Here is a 16,360-nt window from a genome sequence, read left to right as displayed (position 1 = left end):
GCACTAAAAACTTGAACCTTTGATAAGCTGCAAATTACCAATAGTTTGTAATCTGTACACAATTAATAAAAATAAAATTTTATTTGTTTTAATGACAAACACTTCAAAACAATTAACAAGATCCCTTGTATATATGAAAGTTCTAGATTAAATGTAGTCCTTTAACATTACTATATGCCAGGGGTGGGCAAGCAAGAGTTCAGTGGGAGCCGCAATGTAGGTTTTGCAAAATGCATGGGAGCCGCAGTTCTGTACTGTCGTGGTGGATAGTATGGTAAGATGTGTGATTTTATTATGTAATATAAAACAAATATTGAATTTTTTTAATAAACATATTTTCACAAAATTATAAAAATAAAATTGTAAAAATATTAATTAAAAAAAAAAAAACAGAAATTAACACTTTCAGCAAGAGCCACACGTAACTCAAAAAGAGTTGCATTTGCCCATGCCTGCTATATGCATTGGCCACAGAATGGTTCAAGTACACATAAAAACTACTATTGAAGTCAAAAATATGGTAGAAACTCTTTATTTCACCCAGAAGATTATGCAAGTTTGTGATTAAATGTTTTCCTTTAGGGTTATATATGAGAAAATGTGGCTTGTGAAGCTTTCTGTTCAAGACAGAGACTGTCAATTATTCAAAATTTCAGTAGAAACTAAATTAAGAGCTGCAGAATTTATAAATTTTAAATATATTACAACTGTATTTAGTTGTATTATACTTGCACCTTAAAAAGTAGAAATATGCTATAGTGATCATTTTTAAGGAAATAAAATTGAGAAAGACAAATATTTTAATAAGATATCTAATTATATAGTTTACCAGGCCAAAATTATCTATTAATAACCAAATGATAATGCCAGATTCATTATCAAGTTACAAGCTGGTAATTAAATATATAAATATTATTTAATTTGAACTAAAGATGTTACTTTACTGTAATGTTTATCTTTTCACTACCATCGCTGTTTTATTTGGTATTACTTTTTGCATTTATTTTCATCATAATTTTATTTGTTTTGTATTTTTTTTATACTGATATATTTTGTGTGTAGCCATTGTAATACAAATTTACATTTAAGGAAATTAATTCAGTTAAGATTGGTTGTTTTTAAACTGTGCTTCTACTACATTCACTTGATATCATTCTGAGTCCTTAACCACATTTCCTTCCATTAAGTTACAACTGCACATTTAGCCCTAAACTTTTAAAACATGTAATTTCATGCTAGTAATAACTGTACAATGAAAAAAGCTCCCTTGATACAATTATTTTTAAATTTAAAACTATGGGAAATTGACTTTCCATATGAAAACATGTAAAAATATCATGCTACATAGTTTTTATTTATTGCCTGTAGAATATAGATATCTTATAGTAAATGTTTTGTTAGGTCAGCAGCCAGTGAATTACTATATCTTATTTTATCTTATCAGCAGTTGCTTATCAGTGTAGTTGTAAACTCAACTGATAGCATGTGGTTTGTTTATGATTTTTTTTTTCTTCAGTATTCAAAGTTGACATTAGAAAGAAGAAAACAAGCAATTTTGTTTAAAAATGAAGGTGTTGTTTTGTTATTTGAAATAAAAAACATTATTTATTTATTATAAAATAGCATAGAAAAACCATAACAACTTTTTACAATACATAAAATGAGCATTTGTAAACTATATAACCTGAAGGTATGTGATATTTCTACAAAAAAGTATAGCTTATCCTTCCATCTATCCTCCAATACAGCCCCACTTATCAGTCAAGATGTTTTATATAGAGGAAGAGTGACATCTCTTAAGTTCTGTTCTTACAACTGCAAATCTGTGATAGATGCATGTCATTAACTTATAAACATATAGACACACAGATGTTTATAAGGGTGAATCCTCATGTCTATTCTGATTGTATGTCAGTGTATAAATATGAATGTAGCCAACTTTATACTTTGAAATATTGTAGTCATTTGACCAATGACAGAAGCCAACACATAACTCACAATCTATAAAAGTATTTGTTCGTAGTGAACTTCACATGCACACTAAAAATAGAAGCAAAAATAGCCAATACAATGGAGGTGTTCTTTACCTAATGGACTAAATCTACTCCTTGAGTCCAGCATCCAAACTCCTAGGTGTTACACCTATATATGAGCTGTTGATTTTGAAAGTGAGACAAGTCCATTTTATGTTATTGCTAGATATTTAATGGTTTGCATTTGAATGAGTTTAAAAATATTTGTAAACAGTAACAGACTTATTTTTTTGGTTTTATTTTGTGTAAATTTAATATGCAATAATGGTTATCTGCATTATGTGAAAAAAATCATGGGTTTGGTATGCACCAATGGACTTGCCTAACTTTCAAAACCAATGATTTGTTGAAAATGTTGCTTTTCTTTGAATGGAATATAGTTATAATAACAAAAAATTGAATCTTTTATTTATTTACTTATTTATTTTATTTCAACATTTTATACTTTTTTCAAAAAGCTACAATGAAACAAAAAATAAATTTAATTTTATAGGAAAAAGTGGATAAAATAATAAAAATATTTAGTAATAAGTTGCATGCATATAATTTTATTTTTTAGTTTTGATGGTGCAGATTTTTAAAGTATTCATGATAAATGAGTGATACAGTACATAGGGTAATAAATCCATCATATCTTCATATTTTTAGACTTGCCTCACTTTCAAAATCAACTCACTGTAAATATCATTGACAATATAAATTTCTCTAACAAATTTATCCTGATATTATAAGATATTTATTGTGAATTGATTAAAAACATAAATTTTATGTTAATTTGTCATAAGAATTAGCTTTAACTATTTTTCCACAAAATGGACTTGCACCACTTTCAAAATCAACAGCTTATATATTCTATTGGCGAAAAAATTTCCGTTCGAAAACGTTAACGGAAATTTTTTCGTTTTGCGTCTAACACCGGTAAAAGGTTCCAGAAAGTGTTATTCTATTGCACCAAACTTTAGATCTTCAATAGATATTTTATAATATGTGCATGTCTTTGATGGATTCATTCTGTCTTTAGTAACTGAAAGATTGTAGAGTTCATTCTGTAAACAATGGAGGAGTTCAAAACCTTTATGCGTTTTTTTTTTTAATTGTGTATTGAAATATGACTCTCACAGAGCCCAGCTGCATTCTGCACCTATGTCAAGGAAAATTGGAGTTAAATGTGCTCACTAGATGTTCCAGCAGACACTTAGGATGTCTATATTAGGGTGCTATCTTGCTTTTTATGTTTTTTTGGCATAAGTATAAACATTTTTGTAATTTTCTTTTTAATCATATGATGTATTCTAAGATTTTGAGTTTGTAACTGTAACATAATTTTGTATGTTCGATAATTGTTGACTTAAGTAATATTTTGTTTTACAATTTTATTCTTTGTTCTTTTTTGTCTGATATTATTTGAAGATCACTTAACATGGCCAAAAACATTGGTAAAGTTATTATTTTCAAATAAAAATATTTATTTCTGAATTTTTATTCACTTTCTTCTGAATACATTCATAGAGTTTTTCAGGCCCATCACAGACTTGGCTAGGCCCATAACAGAAATAGCCACATAGTGAGGAATGGGACTAGATGTATCCAAGACAGACCATTGCCAAAAAAATTCTTGAGGTTTTGAACTCAAATTCAAACCCATGTTTCCAGAGCAGTAGGCTGATGCCTTTACAACTGTGATCATCCAGCCATCAGGAATGAGATTGCTCATTACTAGAACTCTGATCATTCTTGTGCTATTTATGCATTTAAAAATATATAATAATATAAAATTTCATTGAACTTAATTAACAGTTATAAATAAAATCTTATTCAGCAAAACAAAAATAAAAAATTTTATTCATTGCAAGCCAAACAGAAAAAACCAATATGTGATTGTGACATAGTTCTAAAAGAAGAATTAATTATTGAAAAAATATTTACTCAAAAGTAATAAAAAAATAATATATGTAAAAATGAACAGTATTACAATTATCTTAATAATTTTTTGTTATATTAAACCTCTAGAAGACAAAAATCAATTTAATTTTTAAAATTTGGCACTTATTTTTCTTTGCATTACGTATATTAATAGTTACATGAAGAACTGTAAAAAGTAGCACTTGAAACAGCCAGTTTATTGGCACAGTAAATAAATATTAATAATAATAATAATAATAATAACAAGCAATTGTTTATTGTGACATTGTCACAATGCCAGGCTGCAAATTTTAAGTATATTTTTAATTTATTTAATTTAAAATATATGCTCTCCAACTCAAATGAGTAGTGGTTTGTTCCTGTACATTATACTTTCCCTTTAACAATAGAGTCATGCCAGTCATCTATCTAACACCTTTCAAAGAAAACTTTTGAATTGAAATAACATGACTTCTGATTTGTATCGGATATTTGTATATAGTTAAACGAGGCCTCCTGCCTCTAAGGTTTCTATATCTGGTCTCGTCTTTCATGTATCTAATTCCATTCTCAAGAGTAAAGAAGGACAGACAGATGGGCGGACAACAGTGAGAACTTATAGGTCTACAATTTTTTCAAATTGCAGTCCAATTACATTTAATAATCAAAGTGTTAATCTAGTGACATTATATTGCAAGTTATTTGACATAATTAGTTTTTCTACACTTAATAATTAAGAAGAAAAGCCCTTTCAAACTAAATTATAGATTTATATAAAATTACTATTTTAGAATATAGCTAAAAGTATTAAAAATTTTGTTTAATATGAATAATGGAAAATAAAGTTAAAAATAATGTATAATTATGATTGCTGAAAAATTTGATATTCAGTTATTTACTTCAAAAGCTTTTTTTTTCTTTTTTTTTTGTAGATTGCTGTCAATTTAGTGTGTTATTTTTTAAGTATAGGTATCATTATCCTTCTTGACACATACTTATGAAAGGTCAAGAGATTTACAAATCTTTATGAAGGATCAGATGTACATTCTGTTCCAAAAGTAGTCTACTTGTCCCCAAAAAGTTCAATGTACAATTAGAAATACAATACTTTTCAGTCATTTGAAAATTAAAATTTTAATGTCATTGATATAAAATGAAACTTTATATACTTATGTCATTTCACTTGACATGTTATGTGCAACAGAATACTAATAAAGGATCATATTATATAACTTTTGAAAAGATAAAGTATTATTATTGTTGGCTACATTGAATATGATGACAGATTTTTATTATATAAAATTTCTAACCCATTAAAAATCCTTTTAAATTTTCATTTACACTTATAATCAGAATATGACAACTTAAAATATGATTTCTGACTTTAAATTTCAATTTTTAAATGCTGTTATAAAATTTATTGCATATATTTTTAATAATTATATAAAAAATGTAAATTTTATTTTATTAAGTTTTAACTATAAAATTGATTACCAAATTTTAAATTAAATTTATTAATATTTTTAATAAACATGATTATTATTGTTGTTATTTAGATTAGTTCTTTGCTGGAATATTATCGTGTATTGGCACAGCAAGAAAAGTTTGAAAAGGAAAGAAGAAAATATAGCCAAAGATGTGGATATTTGCATTTTTCAGTAAGTAATGACAAGTTTTAAATCTAAATTTTACTTTTATTTACATTTATTAATTATTATGTATATTATTTTATAGCATACCCTATTTTACATGTAAGAGCATATGCAGATAAGATGCAACCCCCATTTCAGCACAGAATATTTAGTATATTTAAGCCATCTTGTGTCTTTGACATTCTGCCCCAAAATGTCACTGTATTCTGATTTTAAAAAAAAGTTAAATTAGAATACATACTTTGTTTATCAGGAAAAAAAATCAGTTTAAGAGAAGTCATTTACTATTAAAATATTCTACACAAATAAAAGCAAAAACTGCTTAGCTATAGCAAATACTAATAATATGTTTAATTAAACAATAACATTTTCATACAAGAGTTGGGCTAGGTAGAGATTGACATTACTGTAGTATACTAAAAGTTGTTTGAAGAATTCATTAGGCTATGGGAGAATGTAACTTCACAAAAAAAGTAAAGTGCAGGGGAATTAGATTTAATTTACCAACACTAGTCTGTACTGATATAAAATGAATATATAAATATATAAAAAGGATGAAATAAAAAATATACAAATATAAGAATTAATTTTAAAATTTTTATCAATTATTATTATTATTATTCTAAATTTAAAATATTTAAGAAATACAGCAATGAGTTGTACAGGGTGTCCACCATGAACCTGACACTTTTGAAACTGTTGTAAAAAATCTACTGCTCAGGAAGGATGTAAAGTAATGTACATTTTATGATGAAAAACTCAAAAAGTTTTATTAAAAAAATCAGTGAACCTCTACATGAGCTCTTTTTGTTGCACATAGAACATCAAGTCTATACTCCATTTCCTGCCAGGTTCTTTCAAGCATCTCAGGCATGACAACAGCAACAGCATCTTGAATGCTCACCTGAAGATGTTTGAGGTCACAAATTTTGACACCGGTATAAACCTTGTCCTTGACAAATCCCCAAAAGAAAAAGTCTAAGGGCATAATATCCAGTGATCAAGGAGGCACAGTATTGGTCCTCTGCACCCAATCCAATAATTGGGAAACTGTATTGAGGAAACGTCAAACATGCAGGCTCCAATGTGGAGGGTACCGTCCTGCTGGAAAATTAAATCTGGCTGCAAATGCGTGATCTGTGGTACAACAAATTGTTCCAGCATATCTAGATACAAAATGCCAGTCACTGGTTTTTCAACGAAGAAAAAGGGACCAATGATCGAATTCTGCATCAGTCCACACCACAGATTTCATCTTGGGCTATCACAGATGTGCTCTACGATGCAGTAAAGGTTTTGTGATCCCCAAATTTGAGCATTGTGTGTATTCAGTTTCCCAGATAAGTGAAATGTGACTTCATCAGAGAAAACAATGCATGATAAGAAGGTTGCATCTTAATCAATGCACTTTAGCATGTCAATAGCAAATGACTGCCTCTTTATGATGGCATAAGTCAGGTTTAATTTCGTGCAGTAACTGCAGTTCTCGCACTGCTTGTCATATGGACTTCCTTGGACTTCTTTGAAACATTTCTCTCACAGTTTCCACACTTTCATCAGGCACCCCCAGATTGCCACCGCCATGTGATTTTAACTTGGTTCCTTTCATCAAGAAGTGTTGTTTCCATAACTTGAGAGTGTTTCTCGAGGGTGGCTCTTTGCCAAATGTGATGAAAGTTCCATTGCACTTGAATCACGGAATTTGTTTCAGCTTACCACCTGTGCCTGCTCTTGTGGAGAAGCCATTTTGTGTTTGACTACTGCCATGCATTTCTACATGCATTTCACCTACAATCACTTTGGCGGGTTTTCAAAATTACCTATACAACTTCACAGTTTCTTCACCTAATGGAATGCACAAGGTTCATGATGGACACCCTGTATAACTTTCCTGGCCAAACTCTGAAATTGTGTGTGATGCCATCTGTTCAAAATTTTACTTAAAAAACGTTTTATATTGCTAAGTATTATAAAATGGCATAAAGCTTAATTTTGAGGGTAGAGATGAGTTTTATAAAAATTGCAAATGTTAATAACAAATAAAAATTTTAAGTCTTATCCCACTCAAGATATAACAAGTGATTCCACCCCCTTGATCTTTAACCATCAAAATTTAATAGCATCAATCTCCCTAATACAAAAACTTCACTGCAAACTATAAGAAATTTTCAGCAAAAAGACAAGACTTAATAAGTTTCAAAATGGATAAGCAAAATCTTGCTCCCAATACGTACTAACATCCGTACATACAGGAATAAAAACACAAAATTTTTTTCATTTTCTAACACTTCAAGGTCCTGAGTCCAAAAATTTTTAAATCTTGGGGTTCATTTTTAAAAATAATTTTCAAACAACTGTATAAATAATTAAAATTAACACTCACCAATAACAAAATCTAACAAAATGTAGAAATTTTACTGAAAACTAACATTTTCATCTGTATATAACTGACATCTTCAAGTTTAATTCCACAGAATAGTACAATAAAGTTAAATCAAACATTTAGAACTATTAGAATGTTTTTAAAACAAACAGAACATTTTAAGAACATGCAGAGAACTGCACATGTCTGGTATGGACTGGTAGTTAATTTATCTCAAACAGCACTCTCCAAGCCGTAGAGATTGAATTAATTTCCTTGCAGTGTGGTCAGAATATAGATTGGGCTATATGACAACTAAGGTCTTCCAAAAGGAGACATTTGCCCTTGGTGAACTGAGATGTAGATATTGAGGAAATGTACTTAGGTGGAACACTCTTGGCCATACACTGCTATACTTTAGTAGGAAGTCCTTCATGTTTGAGTTTTGTCTCCACACTATATTCCAGCTACATTGCATGATCCATTTCCATATAAACTAGCTGCATTTAGAGCTTTAATCCAATGAGCCTATATGTATTATTCCACCCAAGCAGGTTAGAAGAAAAAATTAGCATAAATCAAGAAGTTAGCTAAACAATTTAATTAATATGCCTTTGTGTCCTTAACTTAATTTAAACTTATCTCGTCTACTGGCTCTTTATCAATTACCAGGACTTATTATACTGGATTTATGGATGCAGCAATTAGGTCTTACAGATCAGAAATAATATTATTTACTTAAATCACCTGAACACATATACTTTATTGTGTTTCGGACCTGTTTGTCCCTCATCAGCAGGCATTTAAAAGACATTTTCTACAATTAAAATAAATTTTGTTACAATAAAATAAAATAAATAAACATAAAATTCCTGACAATAAAACAATAAAATTCTTACAAATTCTGGGTTTTTAAACACATTCCTAATTCTGAGCATATTCAAAATCAATATTAATCAAATAATTCCATACATATTCCTGTTTTTTAAAAACATATATATTTAAATTAAATAAACTTTTTTTTAAAATTTTTAAATAAACAATATTATTTCTTATCTGTAAGACCTAATTGCTGCATCCATAAATTCAATATAATAAGTCCTGTTAATTGATAAAGTACTAGTAGACAAGATAAGTTTAAATTAGCTAAACAATGTCTAGCTGAACAGCTGGTCCTACAACAACACCAACACATGAATTGATTACTACCCAAAAGTGGTTCTTACATAATAGTTGCTTATGACAGGACCCTGTGTTCTGTCTGTAGAAGATCATCAAATGCAACAGCTTCAAAATCATATACAAGAGAAATGCTATGATTTTTCTCAATTAGAAATAATAAGGATTCCAAACTGAGAAAACACCCCTCAGGCATTTATACTATCCCGATTGACATTCAACAGCAACAACACAATATATAAGAGCTACTATTGGAAGCCCTTCATGCAAGAATCAGAAGACATGAGTACATCGTTAAGAAGCATCTTACCAGCATAGCACTTGCCTCTTATGCATTAGATCAGTGTTTCTCAACGGGGGCAATTTTCCTTGTTGGGGCAATTAGTAACAATTTATATTTTGGGGGCGAAAAACAATTTTCCAGGAGATATAGTAAAACATTATGTTAAGAATAATTAGATATTTTATTTGTTATATCATACAATAATTAAATAAATAACATTATACTAGTCACTAGTCTATACAATGTAATACAAATTTGGCATTAGCCTCGGCCCTCGATATTGGAATTTTGAAGCTTGCAGTGGGGATTCACAGCGAATAATGCTATCATTGCATTTTTTTCGAAGTGACAGGGGCGATACTAAGTAATGCTTTTATTGAAGGGGTGACGATTCATTAGAAGTTGAGAAACACTGCACTAGATAAAGATGTGAAAGTTAACCTAGACAAACCAAATCAACTACACTGAATGGCAGATCTACAACAATTAAAACATCTAGAAAGAATTGAGATCTACAGTATCTTTAGATGGGGAACAACAGTTAACTTCAAGGAAACTGATTTAATTTCTACAACTTGGAAAACACTGTTTGAGATAAATTAACTACCAGTCCATACCAGATATGTGCAGTTCTTTGCTTGTTCTTAAAAATGTTCAAATAGTTCTAAATGTTTAATTTAACTTTACTGTACTATTCTGTGGAATTAAACCTGAAGATGTCAGTTATATACAGATGAAAATGTTATCTTGCAGTAAAATTTCTACATTTTGTTGGATTTAGGTTTTGGTGAGTGTTAATTTCATGGTCATTTTTTGAATGATTGTCATACTTTTCCTCTGTTATATACAAGGTAGCTTCAAAAGTTCCTGGAATTATGCTGAGTCAGTCAATTAAAAGTGATGAAAAAGGGAATATGTAATGCATGTCTTAGCTAAACATATCAGGAATAGAGAAATATGTTCAAATAAATCCATACTCGCTGCAAAGATGACAACAGTTACTTCACTGAAGGTCTTGTTAGTAAGACATCATGAAACAGTCTGGCAAAAATGTCTGTGGAACAACAATCAAATATCAAATTTTGTTTGTTATTGGGAAAAAACTCTGAAACCTCAAAGATGCTTTCAGGACATCTATGTTGAATCGTCCTTGAAGCATTCTCAAGTTTATGATTAGCAGAAATGCTTTCGTGAGGGATGAGTGTATCATTGTTGATTTGCAAAGTGGTCATCCATCGACATCAGTGTCTGAGGAGAAAGTGTCATTGTACATCAGATTGTGAGGTCAGACAGCCAGCAGTTAATTGAGCAGATTGCCAAAACAGGAATTTCAGTTGGAAGTTGTCATTCTATTTTGCATGATCAATTGAACATGCATAGTGTTTGCTAACACACAATGCCATGAATGCTCACAGCAAAGCTCATGCAATTTCTATCTCTTCCCATGGTTGAAAGATGCCATCAAGGAATGCCACTTCAAGAATGCAGATGAGGTTACACAGATTGCAACATCTGCATTGTAGACGCTGTTGCAAGATGACTTCCAAGAATGTTTTCAGCAGCTATACCAGCATTGGCAAAAGTGTGTAGTTGCTGAAGGACAATACTTTGGATGACACATTGCTTTATTTGTCAATTGTACACATACTTTTGAGTAATAAATCAATTCTGGGAACTTTTTGAAGCTACCTTGTATAACAGCCTGAAAATTAATAAATTTATCCATTGATCTCATTGAACTCATACTAATTTATTGACTTCTCAGAGAAATTGATTAACTCTTTGAGGATTGTAGTAAAAAAGTATTATGTGCTAGGGGTTAGTTACTTTACTAAAGTTAACTTTAAACTGCCAAAAATATTTTATACTTCATTTTTTTTTTTTTTTTTTTGCATAAAAAAATAAATAATTATATTTAAATGAGTGCATATAAAATAACGTACATTTTAATCATTAATTAGGCAACTTTTAATGTCTCATTTTATTTTATTATATCAAGAATTAAAAGTAATTTTAATAATCTGCACTCATTTATTATTATATTTATTTTTTATTAACGTAGCATTATTATTATTAATTCTAAGATTTGTCAATAGCTGGATATTAATTTCATTCACATAAATGAAGTTGAAGGTTGTTTATATTTAAATCTGTCTTTGTAAGTGTAATACAATATATTTTATTTTTTTACCATGTTACATAATCTTTATACCTATTCACATCAATATTTTAAGAGTAATATTAAATTAATATCATGTAAAGAAGACATATAACTATTTTATTTTGTTTAATGCAGATATTTATTTAAAATTTTTTGAATATCTTTATGTTTAATAAAAAAAAAAAGAGCAAGTTCTCATTAGTATCACTAAGAAATGCTTTAAGTTGTTTTGTTCTTTTATATTTATTAGATAATGCTAGTTGTTGTCAGAAATATTATTGTAACATCTGGCATATTTTCATAATTAACCAGTTATTTTGAATGACTTTACTTAATAATATCTAAATAATTTTATGAGTTGATGCTTATATAATAATATTTTTTACAAAGCTAAAACATTGTACTTGATTTATTAAGGATATATGATATGATTTGATATAATATTTAATAATTATATCATTTATTAGTAATTCAAGGTTTTAAAATTTATTACATTAAAAATTAATCATATAATCATATTCAATTGATCATTATAATTTTAACACTCTGATGAAAATTAATTAAATATGCCTATTCTTCAGATATTGAAATTTGCTATTTATTAAACATTTAAATTTATTTTTAAAAAATTATTTTAAGTAATAATTTTTCATTGGTGTTATGAAAAACCATATATTGTTTCAAAACTACAAATAAAAATAAAATTTGATATAAAAAAAGTTGGATGCTGATTTAATAAAGATTTAATTACTTTATACACTCATAAAAAGTGTTTTATGTATTATACTTATATAAAACACTTATGTTGTATTATATAATATGTGTTACCGGCAAAACCCGATTTTACACCAAACTAGTTTGGCGTAAGCGTGTCAGGCCAAACTAGTTTAGAAAATTATTATTCAAGTATATTAATGGTTAAATATATTAATAGTTAAAATAAAATTAAAAGGCAATCAATTAGATGAACAATATTTATTCAAACATAATCTACTTAATTATAAAAAACAGGGTTGATGTTACCCTAGATATCGAAGGTGGCAACTCATCTCCGATTCCAGCAATCAGAAGACAGGGAACAGTGGGGATGCGTTCTAACCTAACCTAATCTATTCTAATAAATTACCATAATTATTAGCAACCAAATTATTAGAATAGGTTAGGTTAGGTTAGAACGTGCGTCCCCACTGTTCCCTGTCTTCTGATCGCTGGAATTGAAGACGAGTCACCATCTTCGATACCTAGGGTAAAATTAACCAAAAATGGTATTGATTAGAAGTCACACAACACTTGTACAAAACTATAAAATAAAAATAAGCTAATCAGTACTTATCAGTTTGTATTTTTTTTAAATTAAGCCATGCACTTTTAAAGGTAATTAACTTTCGAAAATATTTTCAAAAATTCAAACGAAATAATAAAAATAACTTTTAAAATCAAACTAAAATTTAAAATGGACTTATCTGTGTTTATGATAAACTTAAATTAACCATTAATATACTTGAATAATAATTCTAAACTAGTTTGGCCTGACACGCTTACGCCAAACTAGTTTTGCCTAGGCCAAACTAGTTTGACGTAAAATCGAGTTTTGCTGGTAACATATGCATTAACAAAAATAGTTACTAAGAAGGTGGTATTGAAGTTGAATGAAACTTTATTAGTGTGAATATAATTCTGATGGTAATAAGTGATTAAAGTATCATAGCAAAGGAACGTTTTCTATGGAACACTGATAAAATTTAAAGGAACTTTTAATAACTTGTAGGACTTTCTCTTGCCTGAACACACACTGTCATAGTCAGACATAGAGACAGATATCATATGATGTGATAGGTTTTGACTACAGATATTGCAGCTGCTGATTTAGATCCCTGACACTCATAGATGGCCAAAACTGGCATCCCATATGGTCTTACAAATACTCAATGGATGTGCCACTCAAAGTTAAATGCACAATTGAAGCACTTACCAGTGGTCCTTCTAACTCTAACACTATAGCCTTTCTCAAACATTGTCAGCTATCCAACATCTTTAACTGCATTGTACAGGAATTCCTAGAATCTTAAGGCCTCGAAATGGCAATTACATTGAAAATTCAGAACACAATACATCTTTTTATAGGACATTGAACTAGCAATTATAAGGCAGTCTGATGACACATGGATCAATTAAAAATTTTAAAAAGTATTTTAAGAAAAAGTATTACTACCATATATACAATAATTAATTGAAGCAGTAAACTTGGCAATGCTGATAAAGAATTTTGAAATGTTTTCCCAAGATCACTGTAAATAAAAGTTTAAGATTTAACTATTTTTTGCAATATATAGTATGACCAGCTTATAGCATTATAAAATCCAATTCTTGCAAGTCAACTTTTTGTTTAATATCTGGTGTTACATTAACATTGTGTTTTATGTTACTATATTTTACGAACTATAAGGCGCACTTTTTTCTTTGAAAAATTGCCTCCAAAATTCAGGTGCGTCTTATAGTCCATAGCATCTTATAGGTATTTTTTATAAAAATTGCTTAAAAATTAAGGTACGTCTTATAGTCCGTAAAATACAGTATATTAAATATATAGATATAATTTAAGTATTTTTATGTACTTATTAATACAGGTACTCCTCACTTTACAACCGAGTTCCGTTCCGATGACTACATCATTAAGCGAATTGGTCGATAAGCGAGGAACTTGCACCAGGAGTATAGGATCATTGTAAAATTATCCAAATTATGCAACAAACTTCAAATTTATTCATAAAAAGGCTATTATAGTATGCTATTAGCCTATTATAGTACGCTTAATGAGCATGTCACCATTCGCCACTGACCGACACTCAAGCTGAGAAAGGGGATTCCCCAAATTGCAGGTCGAAACTTGATTGGTCGTAAGTGCAAGTGGTCGTTAAGCAGATAGGTTGTAAAGTGAGGAATACCTGTATAAATTTATAAAGAATAATATAGATGATATAGATTTCTATAATTCATAAAAATGATTTTATTATTATGAAATTGTAAATTCTAAATCATTGACATGTGATTAAAAATATATTTTTTAATCACATATAGATTATATATATTTTTTAATTCAGTGATTAAAAAATTGTAAGCTTGGTCAGTTAACAAACAATAAATTCCACAGTTCTAAATTAATTTTATTATATAAAAAATATATAAACTTTTAATATATTAATTAATGAAGCATTTAATTTTGTGACTTACAATCAAATTTATTTAGTCTGGAATCAAATATTTTTATCATAATTATTTTAATCATAAGTAATTTCTGTGTTAAAGACAATTTTATTATTATTAAAATAAGTTATATATTATTTAATTTTTTTATTTTTTGGAGACAAACTGTGAAGGTTTGTATTGTGTATAGACTAATAACAAAAGTTTGCTGTGTTTTTTGTATCTGGTGAATTCAGGCTGTTTCCTTGAATGTCAGGATATTGTGGCATTATTTGACTTACAATTTATTAAAAAAAAAAGGAAGTAAAATTATATATTATAGAAATTTATATTCAGGAAAAACCTATTATTTTTTTTGCATAAAGTTCCAATTTATATATTCTATTTGCCACATTTCTTAACAATATTTAGTCTTCACAAATATTCATATATTTACTAGCAGATAAGCCTGGTGTTGCCTAGGCAAAAAATAACAACAAAGATTAAGATTATTAGATTATTTTGTACTTCTAACCCTTCTATTATATTATATTATATTATATTATAGTATAGTATTTGATTTATATAACTACAAAGGTTATTTTAAGTAAGAGTTTATCACACCAAGTGACCAATTTAACACATTTTAAAAATTCTTTAAATTGTGTACAGTAGAGGAGTAAAGAATTTTAAAAATGTGTTAGATTGGTCACTTGGTGTGATAAACTCTTACTTAAAATAACCTTTGTAGTTATATAAATCATATACTATACTATAATGAACATTAAAACAAAAACCATATAAAGAGTTTGGTTATTTCAGCATACTATTGTCATATTTATTACAATATTCGGATGGTATGAAATGGCACAATTTCATTGGTCATGTTGACACCAATTGAAAATATATCTTAAATTTTTTAAGATATTATATCTTTTCCTAATGTTAACTCTAAGAAACTGTACCATTCACAGCTGAAAATCAAATGGAAATCTGCCAACAAATCAAATTTCCGAAAAAACAGACCAAACATTTAAACTTGGCACCCTCAAAAACCGCTTAAAATATATTTTATGCATGTTGCTGACCTTGCATTGTGTAATTTTCCTATTTGAATTCTATTGGACCACATTGCTAGTCCAATAGAAAGAAGGGACTGTTGCAGAAAGGGGTTGAAGTAATTTGATCAAAAGTAGTCATTGAACTCCTCCCAGAAGACAGGATGGTCAATGACTACTGACTACTAATTAATACTAGTCTGCTGTTCATATTTGAAAAGAGATCTGTTGGATAGATTGTGACAGTCCTGCATGTGATCAAAGTTGCTAACCTTAAAGACTTCATATGAGTCATTTAAATGAATAAAGTCTTGTAAAAATGCATGAATAATTGCTTTTATATGATAATAAAGTGTTTATATTTTTGCAACAGATTGTATAAACTATGTGGGAACTATTTTCTCGTAAATATTGCATTTATAGAAAAATTATTGAGTTGCAATTTGAGAAACTGTAAACCTATAAATTTTCACTGTTCTCCATCTGACTGTCTATCCTTCCTTAATCTCAAGAAAGGAGTTAGATAGATGAAAGTCAAGATTAGATA

The 16,360-nt window shown here is 28.7% G+C and overlaps 2 protein-coding genes across 2 annotated transcripts in view; one reads left to right on the top strand and one right to left on the bottom strand.

Moving 5' to 3' along the window:
* Window positions 1-16,360, bottom strand: part of LOC136976092 (S-adenosylmethionine synthase-like) — a 274,541-nt gene that overhangs the window by 238,103 nt on the left and 20,078 nt on the right. The window lies entirely within an intron of this gene.
* The window catches only part of DCTN4-p62 (dynactin subunit 4), a 46,635-nt gene that overhangs the window by 15,125 nt on the left and 15,150 nt on the right, over window positions 1-16,360 (top strand). The window contains exon 5 of the mRNA XM_067271302.1: window positions 5,492-5,593. Within this exon, the coding sequence (XP_067127403.1) occupies window positions 5,492-5,593 (102 nt within the window). The remainder of the gene's footprint in view (window positions 1-5,491; window positions 5,594-16,360) is intronic.

The sequence above is a fragment of the Centruroides vittatus genome, unplaced genomic scaffold (assembly GCF_030686945.1).
Source record: "Centruroides vittatus isolate TY-2023 unplaced genomic scaffold, ASM3068694v2 contig_393, whole genome shotgun sequence".
NCBI classification, from domain to species: Eukaryota; Metazoa; Arthropoda; class Arachnida; order Scorpiones; family Buthidae; genus Centruroides; species Centruroides vittatus.
This window is presented reverse-complemented; position numbering and strand designations above follow the sequence as displayed.